The 16,517-nt window shown below is 41.7% G+C and overlaps 2 protein-coding genes across 4 annotated transcripts in view; both read left to right on the top strand.

Annotated features, from left to right (window-relative positions):
• The first annotated feature begins 38 nt into the window (after positions 1–38).
• Positions 39–10,850, top strand: CSTF1 (cleavage stimulation factor subunit 1). 3 transcript variants are annotated; one of them, XR_004313004.1, is made up of 7 exons: positions 205–349; positions 2,638–2,838; positions 4,197–4,474; positions 4,640–4,837; positions 5,555–5,945; positions 8,626–9,322; positions 9,739–10,850. XR_004313004.1 is itself a non-coding variant. In XM_014560426.2 (6 exons), exons 2-6 carry the CDS (start codon positions 2,670–2,672, stop codon positions 8,883–8,885), a joined length of 1,296 nt encoding a protein of 431 aa, XP_014415912.1. In that variant the 5' UTR covers positions 39–174; positions 2,638–2,669; the 3' UTR covers positions 8,886–10,842. The 3 variants fall into 3 exon arrangements, 2 of the variants coding, with proteins under 2 accessions (XP_014415912.1, XP_006186204.1); XM_014560426.2 differs by lacking the exon at positions 205–349 and adding an exon at positions 39–174 and having other exon boundaries at positions 8,626–10,842; XM_006186142.3 differs by having other exon boundaries at positions 8,626–10,850.
• Positions 10,851–15,458: 4,608 nt separating this feature from the next.
• CASS4 (Cas scaffold protein family member 4) overlaps positions 15,459–16,517 on the top strand; it is a 35,054-nt gene continuing 33,995 nt past the window's right edge. Inside the window, exons 1-2 of the mRNA XM_032461415.1 lie at positions 15,459–15,794; positions 15,884–16,088. Coding sequence (XP_032317306.1) covers positions 16,053–16,088 — 36 coding nt within the window. The 5' untranslated portion in view covers positions 15,459–15,794; positions 15,884–16,052. The remainder of the gene's footprint in view (positions 15,795–15,883; positions 16,089–16,517) is intronic.

Below are 16,517 nucleotides of genomic sequence, written 5' to 3' on the forward strand. Positions count from 1 at the left end.
TCCGTAAGACCCCGGAAGTGGTGGAGCCAACGGCCCGCCACACCCGTGGCCGTTCTAGCGCCGGCGGTGCTCTCCGGATCTGACCTTTGCCCGTGAGACAGCAGGCCCTTGGCATCAGAGTTGTCGCGTAGGAGATAAAATCGGAGGAGGTGAACGAACCTCTCCAACGCGCCCGTAAGTAAGATGGCGAGAAGGGCAGGAGCGAGTGGGGCCGATCCGTAGCGCAGCGCTCGGCGCGACGTCCTTTGCGTGTGCACAGTGAACGTGCACTCGGAGCGATCGATTGGGCAGGATTCGCGACTCCATTTTTCTAGGAGAGAGCGGGAGACCGAGAGAGCAGGACTAGCGGGTATGGGGGGACCGGGATGCGTGGAGAGTGGCTGATGCGGTCAGCTGAGGCCTTAGGGGGACTACAGAAGGGACCGGGGCGAGGCGGGACGGGCCGATAGTGAGCGGGGCGGCATGCGCCCTGAGTTGCCAGGCTGGGCCTGCTCTGCCCCTCCTCTTCCTCGAAGGCCTCGCTCCCACCCTCGCTCCATCCTTAGCTGGTCTCTAGGTCAGGGTGATAGCCGAACGTACAGTGAGGGGTGTCTGTGTTCTCGCCCTGGTCCTCCTTCCAGCTCCGGGTACAACCAGGCCTGGGTCGGGTTCTTCCTGTCCTTGGGGGTGCAAATTGTGGGTAGTAATTAGGCGCGTACTAGCCCAGGGAGCGAATTTTCTACGGGAGCTGAGAAACAAGGCTCGTTCTCTCTTTTCTTTTTTTAACCTCTTGGTACGCTCCTGGCGTGAGTGGAGAGACACGATGGAGAGGCGGTTAAGTTCTGGGCTCTGGTATGGGTAATCCTAGTGGCCACTTTAACCTTGGACGAGTTACGCAGCCACATTTTACTTGCAGTGTTTCCTAAGCTCTTTGAGTCGGTTTCATCATCGATGTTGCGTCCTAGTGTTGTACATGCAAGCATGAGTTTATATGTATTTGCTTCTCCATATACTTAAATACATTATAAAGTGCTTAGCACGATGTCTGGCAACTTCTTAATAAATGTTGGCTGTTGTAATTAACATCCATCAGTACAGCCCATTAAGAACGCAGGCTCTGGGGTCAAATAGCCTGGGTTAGAATCCAGGCTCTGCCATTTCCAACTGTTTGATCCTGGGTGAGTTAACCTCCCCGGGCATCAGGTTGCCCATCTTTAAAATAGGATTAGATGTGGATTGAATGAGGCAATGTGTATTAGTTGTTTACATCATGTGTATTATATACTGTATTGAATGCCTGATGGATCCTTAGCTAGTTTATTGTTAAGTTTTTAAGGTAGTGATTAGGAACAACACAGTCAGATCGCCAGCGTTCTAGTCCTGGTTCCTCTGGGCACTAGTGAGACTTTGGGCAAGTTATTTCCCCTGCTCATCTGTAAACAAGATGACTGGACCTCCTTTATAAGATGTTGTTGAGGGTTAGAGGGAGATGAAACATGGTAAACACCAGTTAATGTTAGCTATTCTTACGATCAGTGGCCTCAGTAATTCTCCAGAGGGCGCTGTGTAGTGAGAACACATTGTTCCTCACCCCTTTCCTACAATGTGTCCCACTTCAGAATCACCCCTGTGAAGTGGGGCAGTACCAGGAGGTACTGGTGTTCACTGGTCACTCAATGCTCTTCGTTCTCGTGTTCACTTATCTCTCCTGTGCTCTCCCTCCAGTTTTCTCCTCTGCCACAACTACCTGTCTGTCTGTGCCTTTTATTCTTTATACCTGTTCCCCGGCTCCTGCAGCCTTCCAGTATCAATACAGTCTTACACATACATACAGATACTGATTTTTGATAATCAACTTATCTAATCATGTCCACCAATTGGAGTTCTTTTTTTTTTTGCGTAAACCAGAAACTGTCATCTTTTGCTTTGTAAGACCGAGGGAGAACTTAGACACTTGTAAATCAATCTAACTGCATAATCCTTGAGATTTTTCCATTTTCTTGACTTTTATCATTTTGGCCGTATTCTGTTTGTCAATATTTTATTAAGGAGTTCATCTTTGAATCTTTCCAAAGCATTCAACTTATTTAGTTTTCATTGCAACAGTAGCTCTTTTGCCCTCATATTTTGACTTACTGTCTAATTAAATTAGATACTTTAACAAGCTCAGTTGCCTTAAGATATGTTTTAAGAATGAACGTAGCTGACATTAGTAAATGTAACAGTTCAGCTGGTGGGAACAGTGGTCTCTAGACATCTGACAATAGCAGCTGTCTTACCTATTGCAAACATTAGCCAGTGTTTTATTAACAGAAGAAATGGAAGATTCTGGTATAGCAATAAAGAATAAAAATCTCAGGTGGGTAGTTTGGCAGAGAAGAACAGCTGATAAGGAGAAGTTCTACTGTTGGCTAGCGTGATTTGAGCCATTTCTCTGTGCCTCTATGCTCAATACTCTACAGGCAGTACCTTGTTTAACCTTTACTAACTTATTTAACAGCCAAGGAACCTAATCTCAGAGAAACGAGGTTGCTGACCAAATACTGCAGCTAGCAGAGCTGAGATTTAAGTCCTGAAAGTCTGACCAGGTTCCTGTGTTGCTTCTGTGACTACTGGTGCCTCTGCCCTTTACCATCCACCTGTTTCCCCTTCTTGCAGCTGGCAGGGAAATTACCTTCCTCTTCTTCAGGATGTACAGAACCAAAGTGGGCTTGAAGGACCGCCAGCAGCTCTACAAGCTGATCATTAGCCAGCTGCTCTATGATGGCTACATCAGCATTGCTAACGGCCTCATCAACGAAATCAAGCCTCAGTCTGTCTGTGCACCGTCGGAGCAGCTCCTGCACCTCATCAAACTAGGTAACTGGTCCACGCGAAATCATGGATCCCATGACGAGGTTTCAGATGTTTTCACATCAGAATTTTTCAAGATTATTGCCCTTTAGCTTTACTGCCTAATATGTGTGAAGTACAATGCTGCTTACTGAAGGAGTAAGCAAAATCCAGGTTATGAAGGTTTCGAGCTGTTCTGGCCTCAGGATCTTTATATGCATTATCTGGAGCTTTCTACCATTGTATTACTGATTTTCTTCAAGTCTCAGCTCAAATGTCATCTCAGAGTCCTCCTCATCTCCTCTGAAAATAACCCCAGTATCTTCCCCAGACCTCCTCACTTGCTCTAAAACAACAATCGCATTTCTTTCATAACAGAATCATTATATGAAATTTTCTTTATTATTTTGTTTCCAACACAATTCATACCACCCCCAAAACAGACTGCAAGTTTAATGAAGGTCTTGAACCTTGTCTTGTTCAACAGTATATCCTGGTACTTGCCTGGGTCATAGAAAGCATTAAGTAAAATACAGAACTGCCAAGCATGTTTGTACTGTCTGATTTGGTGATGTAAATTGTAAAAATTTGCTTGAGGAAATAAAATGAATTCCCTTAAAATGCCCAATAATATGGAATTGATTATAAATGTCCTTGTATCCATAAAATTGGATCCAGTAACATGATATAGATGAATTTTTGTGATGCTGGCCAGATGGTCATTCCACATAATTAAATTACCAAGTAAGTCATATAGTGTGGTTTTATTTTTGGCATACCACCATGTTTAACAGTAATTATCTCTGGATGATAGAATGCAAGGTTATCTTTATATTTTTCATCTGTATTTCTAATTTTTCCTGTACTAATAAATGTATTGTTTATAAGATATGTCAAGTTATTTTTAAGTTTAAAATGCATGTTCTTGATAAATTTCAGATTCTTTAAAGCTCAGCATTCTTTCAAATATGTTTCACTAGTGTTAATAGTAATAATATATCTGGCTTCACGAGCTTCGGAGCTGCTACTAACAGATCTCAATACTAAAACTAAAATCTGGAATGGGGAAAAATAAACAATTTAACTATAGAACTGCGTTTTTGAGTTTCTGTCATTGTGGTTAAAGTAGAAAATTTTGGAGGCCAATATGTGGGAGATGACTTTACTATTAGAGCCTAACCTTCCACAACCCATGCTGCCTTACGGTGTTGTCACTGTGTGCGCCCAGGTCAGGATAGATAATGTTCTATGGTGTAAGTGTCATGTGGCTCCAAGAAGTAGTAAGCTGACATTGACAAACACCTTTTGCAATTTGGATCTAGAACTTTGTGCTGTCCTTTTAAAATAGCATTTTTTTTCATGCCACTAATGTTCATTTCTTTCAGGAATGGAAAATGATGACACAGCAGTTCAGTATGCAATTGGTCGGTCAGACACAGTTGCCCCTGGCACAGGAATTGACCTGGAATTTGATGCAGATGTCCAAACTATGTCCCCAGAGGCTTCTGAGTATGAAACATGCTATGTCACATCCCATAAAGGACCGTGCCGTGTAGCTACCTATAGTAGAGATGGGCAGTTAATAGCCACTGGATCTGCTGACGCGTCCATAAAAATACTTGACACAGAAAGAATGCTAGCCAAAAGTGCCATGCCAATAGAGGTAAAAATCCCAGTCATGTACTTACTGTTTGCCTTTTGCTATTCATTCTTGGAGGAATGAGAGAATAGTTTAAACCAGCTTTAAACTTAGCATAGCTGTAGATCATGTGTTTTGAGTCAGACAGATTTCATACTTTGAGCATCTTTTCTTTTCTTGTTGGCCTAGGTCATGATGAACGAGACCGCACAGCAGAATATGGAAAACCACCCAGTGATTCGAACTCTTTATGACCACGTGGATGAGGTCACATGTCTTGCTTTCCATCCAACAGAACAGATCCTGGCCTCTGGTTCAAGGGATTATACTCTTAAATTATTTGATTATTCCAAACCATCTGCAAAAAGAGCCTTCAAATACATCCAGGTTAGGAATGTTTGGAAAGGAGCTTTATACATTTTTTTTTCTTAAATACAATGAGCTATGGTGTATCTCTTCTTAAAAGTAGCGTCAGTGAACATCCTGTAAAACGAGGGGACAGCAGCAAGGACGCCTGCCACCGACGGCCCACAGCCCGGGGGCTGCCATGCACCCACTTCCTCTGGCCACTCAGGACGACTGCTGGTCACAGATACAGTTCAGAACCCATATCCTTCTTTAAAGGTGCAGATTCCTGTTTAAAGACAAAACAACCAATTTCCCTAAAGTATAACTTACGGGAATTTTAAAAATTAATCAGTTGAAACTATCAGGTGTTTGCTGGAAAAGTGACATTTGCTGCCCTAATTTGAATATGCAGTTCAGAAAGACTAATGTTCTAGTAGCAGCTTCATTCATTAATTGTATGTGAACGTATTATAGGTTGATGATATATTCCTTTCTGAGTTCAGCCACTGTTTATTTGCAAATAATGAAGCTCAATTCTGTGGCCTTTGGAATAATCTCACCAGTAAATAGTTTCGGAAACCTTTGTTCAAATGATACTTTCATGTTTTCAGAAAGTCCTTTGTTCCTTCTCTTACCTGTATAATATCTGTTCATTGTTCTATGGATTCTTTGAATCAGCCAAGTGTCTCCCACATTTCCTGTGGGTTTAATTGTTCAGCAGTTGGTCATTTAACGTTAATGTCTCTGTCCTAACAGGAGGCTGAAATGTTACGCTCCATCTCTTTCCATCCTTCCGGAGACTTTATACTTGTCGGGACTCAGCATCCTACTCTTCGACTGTATGATATCAACACATTTCAGTGTTTTGTCTCTTGCAATCCTCAAGATCAACACACTGATGCCATATGTTCCGTCAATTACAATCCTAGTGCCAATATGTATGTGACTGGTAGCAAGGACGGCTGCATCAAATTATGGGATGGTGTTTCAAATCGATGCATCACAACTTTTGAGAAAGCACACGACGGTGCTGAAGTTTGTTCTGCCATTTTTTCCAAAAATTCTAAATACATTCTGTCAAGTGGAAAAGACTCTGTAGCTAAGCTTTGGGAGATATCAACAGGGAGAACGCTGGTCAGATACACAGGTGAGTGAGAAATCGATACTGCTTAACATTTCTGTAGCAACTCTTAGATCCTTGAAATAGATCCACACAATAAATGTATGCAAGTCAAACAAGAGGCAGAGCTGGAAACAGAACCACAGTTTCTTAACTTTGCTCTTCTCAATACATTACAGCTGAAACTAGATCTGATTCCATGCAGGTAACACTTGAGAATCTGGTGATCTCACAAAAAATGAAAGCAGTCCAGAGAAAAGCCTCAGTAAGTGTACACATTAGGAAAGAAGGGCTAAGCGGGGAGATCTTGGCCCCTCCTAAGAGAGAAGTAGCTCTTAAAAGAGGCCACGAGTGTCCTGAACCTATAAAGTGGACCCTTCAGACAGAAAAACTAAATTAATCTGATTCTCTAACCCATGTTGGTCTCTAATTGTAACAGTTGTGCCTTTGAGCTCTTTTTATGAGATCTATTTAAATTTATCACTAGTAGTCAGTGTTCAAGTCTAATTTGATAGTATTAAAATTATCTTCTTGAGGGGAGGTGATATATCTCAGTGGCAGAGTGCGTGCTTAGCACGCGTGAGTCCGTGGTTCAATCTCCAGTACCTCCACTAAAAAAAAAAATATTATTCTTTTCCTTGTAGTGGCGAAGGCTGTTTGGTAAGAAACTTCTAGGAAACTTCAGCTAGTTTCCTCTGTTGTGAGATGTTTGTGTCATACACTAAAATCACCATGCCCACGCCCACTCACAAGAAAATAACACTGTTGTATATTGTAAGGGGCTCTGCAGGGGTGTTAAGAAGAAAATTGCAGAATAAGTGGCATCTGAACCACTAGGGTGCAGCATAACCTACCTAGATTTATTTCATTTTAGCCAGAGCTTACTTCCTGCCGTCTCTCTGGCTTCTGGTGTAGATGACACAGCTGGCAGGTCTTGGGAAGAGTCATTTTTGCTTTTTTAAATGGGATATTTTATGGTTAAATATGACTAATTGGTTTGTTTTGCTGGAGAATTGGGATTTGGTTTTTAAATGAGATTATACTGAATTTATTTGCAAATTCCCTTTTCTTCTAATTCAGTGTGACTCCTTCATATCAGCACATTTAGATCTGCATTTCCAGTTTTAAGCTTTAGTTAGAATTCAATGAAATCATGAAGGGAAAGGAAAAACTATCAAATAAATGTTAGAAATTTTGATGTTAAAAGTTAATTTAAGGGAGGTGGGGGGTACAGCTTAGTGGTAGAGTGGGTTCAGTCGCTAGTACCTCCATTTAAAAAAAATTTAAGTTAATTTAAAACACTATAAACAAAATTAAAATTCTGGATTACGGAAAGCATATTCACAGCATATACAGTAAACATATGTCAGACATTGGTCAGTGAACCCGAGAAAACTTCACTATAAATCTAAAATGAAAATGGGAATATCTTTTTTGCTCATCAGATTTCCAAAATTTAAGATTGATATTATCTAGTATTAATAAACATTTCAGGAAATCATATTGTTAGAAATGTCAATTGTTAAAATATTTCTGAAGGGCAGTTTCATGTCATAGATCAAAATTTTACACATACATATTTTTTGACCTACTGTATCCACTCTTAGGAATTCAACCTTCAAAAGATTCTTGGGCAAACATGTACATACACACACAAAAAGGTATCCATCCCAACATTATCTGGAGTAGAGACAAATGTCCACCAAAAAGCACTGAGTAAATTTTTATGTGTCCTTTCACAGCATGCAGCCTTTAAAAATATGTACTCATAGTAATATTTGTCGAACACGCACACTGCAGAACTGGATGGGCATTACACCACATTTTCATCCCCACACCATCTTCTGGGCAGGTGATGTAATTATGCTTACGAAACAGGAGAAAATTAACACCTAGGGATGTTAAGTAATTTGTTCAAGGTCACATCACTTAGTACCAAGCCCAAATCTGGCACCAAAGTTTGTATCTTTATCCATTAAACTATACTCCCTCTTTATAGATTTCCACGACATATTGTTGAATGAAAAGTATATGATGTATGCTCTGATGTATAGGATTTGCAGCTGAGTGTACAACAACACATGGAGATATTTGGAAAAGATAATCATCAAAATGTTGACTCTGGGTGTAAAATTATCAGGCAGGTTTTCTTAGTACTTTATATAATACCTTGAACACAAAATATGTATTTTGTATTTGTGGTCATAAAAAAGTATAACACTTTCTAGGAATTTAATCCTAAGAAATACTGTACAAGGAATGTTCATTACGGTGTTACAATTTGATACAAGTTCGGTGTGTAGCAGGAAAGAATTACCGATGGTGCTTCCAAACAGTGGGATACTTTGCAGCCAATAAAAGCATGGAAGAATATACCCAACATGAAGTTGGTTTAAACTATGATAGAGCAGACAGAGAGAGTGTGGCAACACTATTGTATTTTTTTAAAGGTGTTTTTATGCCTAGAAATACATCAGAACATTAACAGAGTTGCATTAGGTAATGGGCTCAGAAGTGATTTTCCTTTTCATACTTTATAGTTTCCAAAATTGCACAATAAGTGTATTACTTCAACAATTGGAAAGTGCAGTTTTATCATCAACAGACTAATAACAGAAGTAGAGCAATGTGGGGAGTCTAAGGTGCAGACTCGGACCTGGAGAGCCGGCCCTGACGCCCAGGCCCTTCCCTCTCGGTCTCCGTGCAGGCGCTGGCTTGAGCGGGCGGCAGGTGCACCGGACGCAGGCCGTCTTCAACCACACGGAGGACTACGTGCTGCTGCCCGACGAGAGGACCATCAGTCTGTGCTGCTGGGACTCGCGGACGGCCGAGCGCCGGAACCTGCTCTCCCTGGGCCACAACAACATCGTGCGCTGCATCGTGCACTCGCCCACCAACCCCGGCTTCATGACCTGCAGCGACGACTTCAGAGCACGGTTTTGGTACCGGAGGTCAACCACGGACTAGAGCTGCTTGCCGTGAACAGGGTTCTTTTCTCGAGGACCCTGCCCCTCCTTCCCCTCGGGCCCCGTCCCCAGCCTCGGTAGTAAGTCATGGTACCATCTTGGGCAGTTGTGCGGCCACCTCTGCATCCTTCTCGGATTTGTACAAAAGAATCTTTTTTTACCTTGATGGGGAATCATGGTGGAAAAAGTTGGAAACGCAGATCTGTGCAGTTGTTCTGCATTCACTGATTATTACAGTGTGATTTTCATCGGTTTTGTAAATACAGGACTTGCTATTTCTCTTGAATCTCTTGATCATTTGAAGAGGGATAGGGTATTAAAGTGCTTTCTAGATCTCAAGTGGATCTGTCCCGAGGAATTTTTGTTTGGATATTTTGTCAGCTTTCGTGCCCGTTCTGCATCCTGCTTGTGTATTTCTTTTCAAAACACATTTTGCAGGTAAGTAGGCATATGGCTCTGGGAGTCGGGAGTTGTATGCTATATTAAAACCATTTTAGAAAACCTATCAGTTCTATCCTCAAATGACATCATTCTGACAATAAAGCTCAGATCTGCAACTTTAGTGTTAACACGTTTTTCACTTTAGTAAAATTAAGGGCCGGGTTTTCCTGAAGATTTTTAGGAAATACGGCTCATCACACCTCCCACGTTATCCTTTCAGGACCTAAAATGCCTGTCTTCAGCAAGTGCATTTCTGACGAGATTATTACCATTTGATGGGAAGCATATTGAACATATGTCCAGTCTCATCAAAATTAGGTGATGGAGCTACTGCTCTGAGGTATTGCTCATTTTCACAAATGACTACTATTGACTGACTTTGTTCTTACATAATTTTAAATCTTATTTTTCAGTTCCCTTCAGCACAAACTGTAACTTCTCATCATGGAGGCATACAGCGTCTGGATTCTCAGAATATTTTTGCAATTAACCAACTGATACAAGTTTTCTTATTCTTGAAACTTTTTCAGCAGCGACAGTGTTTCTCTGGATCTGACTCTGGCTAGGTCAGAGGCCCCTGAACCTCCCTTACAGAGATAAACTTTGGTTTATCTTTATTCCCAAATAGAACTACCTCAATCCGGGTAGGAGTACCTAGAAATATAATCTGGGATCATTTGATAAAAATATTAAATAGGTTAAAGTAATTGTTTTATGTTATAGGACTTTTATAGTCTTCTAAAGTTTATTGCATGAAAGTTCTGCATTAGGTAATCACCCTCAAAGATCATTTTAACTCTTCGGTCTATGGAGCCCTTTTAAGCATTCTTAACATACTAAGTTACAGGGTTTTAGTTCAGATTTCCAAAGAGCCTAATTTTTTGGTCCATAGTGAGTTTAAATTTACTTTGTGTCCTGATGCGCCAGTATTTGAACTTGGCTGTCTGCAGATGCTACTTTTCCAAGACTAAAAGGAACCTGCTAAGTAGGAACAAGGATAATCTACCCCCAAAATTACCAACAAAAACTACCCACTTTTTCTGACTTTTGCTTTCAACCTGTGAAACTGTAAGGCAGAGAATTAATTTTTCTGCATTCTTCTCTCTGGCGTGTGCACTGGAATGACCGCACTGCACTCCTGACACAAGTTCCACTGGACCTTTTTAACTGTTCATGAATTAAAATGATAATGCTACTTTTTCCAGTTTTTGGAGTAGTCTCAGCAATGGATCTATAGTTTCAGGACTACTGTTTACAAGATCAAGATGCTTTTATGTGTTTCCAAAATAGATCTTTAAAAAAAATTTTTTTTCTTTTAAAAATCACATTAATGTTTCAAACTGATGTAAATGCCAGGGATATCACGTGGACTTGGTGTCTGTGCATCACTGATTATACTACATAACACCCTGACGTTCAGATGGTGAATGGTCTGCAGTCGGGATAAGAGCTTATAACTTCTGTGTTATTTTTTAAAGATACGTGATTTCTCAAATAAACTTTTTGTATATAATGATCATTTAAAGCTAGTTCCTTTTTTTTTTTTTTGGATCTTGCCTTGAATGTTCCCGTTTTTGAACATAAGCTCTCAAATAGCAATTAATACTTCGGGCTGGTACTTTTTATACTGTTTCTTTAGTGCTTTGTTCTGAAGCCAGATTTTTGTATCTTGATCACCTTTAGCTGTGTATCTTTGCTCTTCTCCTCTATGAATTTAAAGTTTTGAGTAAAATTCCGTTTCTTCAGATCATTCAGAGAAATCTACCTTTTGCCTTAAACTTTGGTTTCCCATAGGAAAGGCAGTAACAGAGGAGTCTAGTCTCAGCTGTTACTGACTTGGTAGGTAGTAAGACACGTCTTTTCCGGGCTGCAGCTTCCTTTTCTGATTAAAGGGCTTAGTCAAAATCATCCCCAACATACACTTGAATCAGTGGTGCTCACTTTTTTAAAAAAAAAAAACGTGATATAAACAGATTTGGGGAAGAGAGGTAAGACATTTACTTTTGGGGGCGGGGGGATTTCTGCTTCTGAAAGGCCAGATACTCTGAGAATCCTCTCAGTACAAACCCAGATAGAATCTTTTTAATCACTAGATAGCTGAGCTAACAATAATGTGAGGGAATTCCTGAGGCAAAGACAACCACAAAGCACAAGTCAGGAGGATGAACAGTGACAGAGGACCAGTTGTACCAAGGACCTTTGCAATCCCTTGCAGCTTCATGGTTTCTGAGCTCTGAGTCTTCACTGGGTGGGACCTTTGATCAAGACCCAGAAAGAAAACCCAGAACGCAAAAAGATGCCCCGTTGAGCAAAAGGGTGAACCTGACAACAACCCCACCCTGGCTCCTGCCTGACAGCTCTGGCTGAGGTTTGCGGGGACAGGTCTGAGGTGCTGGCGCAGGGGAGGGCTTCTCCAAGAATCCCACCCACAAGCTGGTGGTTCCCCGAGCAAGCCTGAGCCAATTTGCACTACCTTTGTGGTTTGGAGGAAAGTAAGCAGAGAATTTAAAGCAACTCCTGTTGGTAGTGGCCACGAGTGCCAGGCAGGAGCCAGCACCAATTCTCTACAGGAAGAACACGCCTCAACACCAGACCTCAATTGTTCGCTCCTAGGGAAAACACTAAGAACCACGTGTTCACAAATGAGTGTACGGAACAGCCCCCATGATGAGAAACAAGAGTCAGGCTCAGTGGGATTATCAGATGCACAATATGTATATAGAATACGTTTGAAAAGCTAAATCAGTAGCTAAAATGGGACCAGGGATCAAGACTTCAGAAGTAACCAAGCAGGTATGAGCAACAACAACAAAGGTTTAGAAAACAGTCCACATTTCCGTAGCTTTCCGTACCTCATGCTTTTGCCCTTTTTCTGGAGGTTAACCTCTGCCTTCCTACAACTTTGGTGGGTGTTTTCATCTATGAAGCCCCTTTCCCAGTCATTTTCTGGACAATTGACTCTTCCCTTCCAAGCTGCTCACCCCACAATGACTACCGGCCGGTGGCATCATTTTCTGCCCGTTTTTTCTTATTCTCCCCGTTAACGTTCAGCTGTTCCCTCCAGCTCTGTGCCCCCTCTCCACCGCCACGTTTTTGGTTTTTTTTTTCCCGTCTTGTTCCGAATCTTTTTCCCTCTCAACCTCGGGATCAAAATCCAGGCTATTAAGCTCAGTTGTCACTGATGATCATAGAAGCTGCAGAATCCCTGTCCTCCCCATATCATTCCTGCATCGGGGTATTTGGATGAATTTGTTGGCAATTTATGAAATTCTGTTTTGACCAAAGGAGCTATTTTTGAGTTATCTTCATAAGGTTAAAAGATAATCAGATGATCTTAAAGCAGCACAGTCAGAAATTTCCTGCCAGGCCCTTACTGCTGGGACATTCTGAGTCTGTTGTTCCGCTGTGTTCTAGTAAGTCAGGTACTGAGTACCCAGGGTTTGAATTCTACCGCTTAAGGAACTGGACGGCTGAAAATCCACATGAAAACAGTGTAATACTAAAGCACGCCAAAAATGGTTTGGTATACAAAAGCAATCTGCCTTCAGATACGGAAGTGATCAGATAAGATCCACTAGGTTCTGAAAGGAAAATTAATCCAAAGTACTGTTCTAAGTGGCACATTTTTCAAGAGAAGGGTGTGAAATTACCTTAGTAGAGGCTCCCTAACTTGGTTCTCTTGGATTCTAGCTGTTTCAACTTTTCCCCTGCGGGATATTGCGAAAACCACCCAATTTCCTAGAATAATCAACTTGCGATATTTGCGTACGTAAAAGACTCACTTGCCTTAAGAAGTAAATATAAATGAATTGCAGCAAAATGTCTACACCCTTTCATTCAGATAAAATCATAGCAGGATTAGATAGATGAGAAGTCAAGCCCCTTATTCACAAAATACTATAGTAAATATGTAGGGGTGAGTATTTCATTTCAGGGCCAAATCCTGTAACTTTTGTGTCTTGTGTTTTGGTTTTGGTTGTTTTCCTTTAAAAAAAAATGCAAATTACAGCATTCTAATCTGTATTGGGACCTTCAAGGTCAGCCCTTCCGGAGTGGTCTGGAGTTTGCCAAGGCGATGGAAAATGTCAAACTTGAGTTGGTGGGAGGTTTCTCTGTTTTCTTTTCCAAGAGATTTGGGTTCAGATTCTCTCTCTGTTCAGCACTGTGTGATCTTGAGCAAGTTTGTCCACCCTTTCTTTTTACTTTTTTTTAAGTGTACACGAAAGTCCATGATACAGTAGAAACCATGGTTGCCGGGGGCTGGGGAGAGGGGAGCAAGGAGTGATGGCTGATGGGCACACTGGGGTGATGAAAACGTTCTGGAATTAGTGGTGATGGTTGAACAGCTCTGAATATACTAAAAAAAAACACTGAATTGTACCCTTTAAAAGGCTGAGTTTTGTGGTATGTGAATTATATCTTAAAGCTGTTTTTTTTTTTTTTAATGCAGTATCAACAGTACAATACCATGAATCCCTGTGGACCCTTTACTCAGACTCTTCAATTTCCAACTCACACCCAATATTGATCTATCTATACTTCTATCTACTACCCCCTTTCTTGAGTTATTTTGAAGTGAATCTCAAATTTTGTCTGTAAATATTTCAGTATCTATCTCTCAGAGGTAAGGACTTTTTAAAACACAGCCATAACATCATTACACCTCAATATAATGGAATCTATGGATGCACGGAATTTAGGTTTAATAGATTCCTACTCTGGAAACATAAGCCTCAGCCTTAGCTCCACAGTACTTGCATCTTCCTCTTCTGAGATGCTCCATGGCTCTTGGCCACCAGCATAGAGGAACTGGTGGAGCCAGAAGAAAGCAGGAGAGGAGAGCTGCACCCAAGAGAAACGTCCTGGTCCACATTTAACAACAGGGAAGTCACCTGCTATTTTGCAGTGGCCTTTGCCTCGCAGATGTTGCTGGTTGTACGCACTGCAGGAATACCACCTTAACAATTGGTCTCATCTGTAAAGGCTAACAGGATAAAATACCTCTGCTAGTCCAGGCTCTGTACTGGCCTGCCTCTGCTTCTCATACTTTGCCTTCCTCCTGAAGCTTTCCCTAAATTATTCCCCCTCCCACATCTCCATCTTCCTCTTTCCGGATCTCCAGTTTGAACTCATCAGTAAGTCGGTTTATGTTCACTCTGTGGGGTCGCTGTTCCCTCCCTGTTATCTGTTCCCATCTGCAACACATCCATGACTTGGCCCCAGGGAAGTTAACTTCTAACAATGATGACAATTTAAAATATGGATGGTCTCGGCCAGAAACAAGTTATTTCCAATCTGTAAATCCTTCCTGGTTCTCAGACTGTAGGGGCTACACACAGGACAACCAGCAGACAAGGCAGTAAGTGTTGTAATTACAGGAAGGGCGCAATGAAAGAGATAGCTCCTTGGAGATGGAACTTGAGTCCGGCTAGGGAGGGATGGGTACCAGTTTGTTTACATGAAATAAAAATGCAAACCTCCTGGAGATTGTTATACTAAGTGAAGTCAGCCAGAAAGAGAGAAAAATACCATATGATATGACTTATATGTGGAACGTTAAAAAAAAAAAAAGAACTTATTTACAAAACAGAGACAGATTCACATAGAAAACAAACTTAGGGTTACCGGGGGAAATGGGATGGGAAGAGACAAATTGGGAGTTCACGATTTGCAGATACTAACTACTATATACAAAAGAGATCACAAGGTCCTACTGTATAGCACAAGGAACTATATTTAATACCTTGTAATGGGCTATAATGAAAAAGAATATGAAAAGGAATATATATATATATATAAATGAATCACTCTGCTATACGCCAGAATTTAATACAACATTGTAAATTGACTCTACTTTAATTTGAAAAAAAAGCGAATGTAACCTAGGTCCTTCCTGGATGTTCAATCGGAATTTAGGGAAAGCGGAAAGACTTAACAAGTCACACTGAACTGCATGAGCTAGTGTGGTTTCAAGTACAGACAGTGGGGCGGTAAGATTTGAGAGTTAATCTAATTGTATCAGTAAGTGCTCAGCAGAGCCCTGGTACAGAGTCAGCACAGAGAAAATGTTCATTGTTAAGTGTTGTGAGTAAAAACCAGGGGGTGGGCATGGGGGTCAGAGCAGAGGGAAGTGTGCGCCAGGTGCAGAAAGATGTGGTGGGGCAAGGTCCCTCAGGAACCCTCTTGACCTGTTCTCTCTGGCTGTTGCAGGGCAAGTCTCAGGGCGCAGGAAGGAAGAAGCGACGACCGCTATCGGAAGTTTGGCCTGACAGCCTTCTAATCAGGGAAATGAGCTTGGTCTGTCCAGTGGGAGTTGTTCCAAGACGTTCAAGGGATGAGAATGCCGTGCATTCATGCACTCGGCTTTTCAAAGTAGGAACTTCATCCCGTAAAGCAGAAGAGTTTTTTTTTTCCTTCTTCTTTTGCGGTTTCTCATAGCAAAGTGTGACTATTTCTACTTCTAGACAAAGTGAGACACCAGGCATTGAGGAGTGAGTGTGGCCTGAATTTCTGGTCTCCCCTCCTTCACCTCTTTTCTTTTACTCTCATTCTTTCTAGAAAGTTTGCCTGCCGGGAGAATCATTTTGAGAATTTCCTGTGCTGTCAGACAGCTCCATAGAATTCGGTTTCTGAGAACCAGACAGAGGCATGCAGTGACATTGCGTAACCGCCTCTGAAGCCGAGATATCAGCCCTGGAGCTCAAAGGAGCCGTCTCACAGCAGCAGCATGAAAGGAGCAAGCGTCACGGATGGTGCGCCCAAGGTGAGTGAGGGGGCTGTCTGCACGGGCAGGACACAGAACCATCTGTTTACCTGTTTGGTTAAGGACAGCAACCGATTTCAGTGCTGAGTTTCTGATGAAGTCAAAGATGAGTACTAGTAACATGTCAGTTTGAGAGGGGAAAGTTTCATGTGAGTTTCAGTGCAGAAAATACAGGTGCTATAAAGCTCCTTGCCAGTTTGACTCAGAGATGGTTGTAATGACTTTCTAACAAAAACCAGCCGCATGGTTGATAACACAGCCCATCCCTTTGTGTCTGTTCACCTTCTAACAAACTTCTGAGCAAGACAGGAGTCTCTGCCCAGCCCTGAGTCCACAGTGAGCCTTCACATTAAGCTCTGTATTGATATTCGAGTGGACTTCCAAGTCTATGACATGAATCAAAAAGGATTTGCTATTTAAGTGGAAATG

This window comes from Camelus ferus, chromosome 19 (genome assembly GCF_009834535.1).
Source record: "Camelus ferus isolate YT-003-E chromosome 19, BCGSAC_Cfer_1.0, whole genome shotgun sequence".
NCBI classification, from domain to species: domain Eukaryota; kingdom Metazoa; phylum Chordata; class Mammalia; order Artiodactyla; family Camelidae; genus Camelus; species Camelus ferus.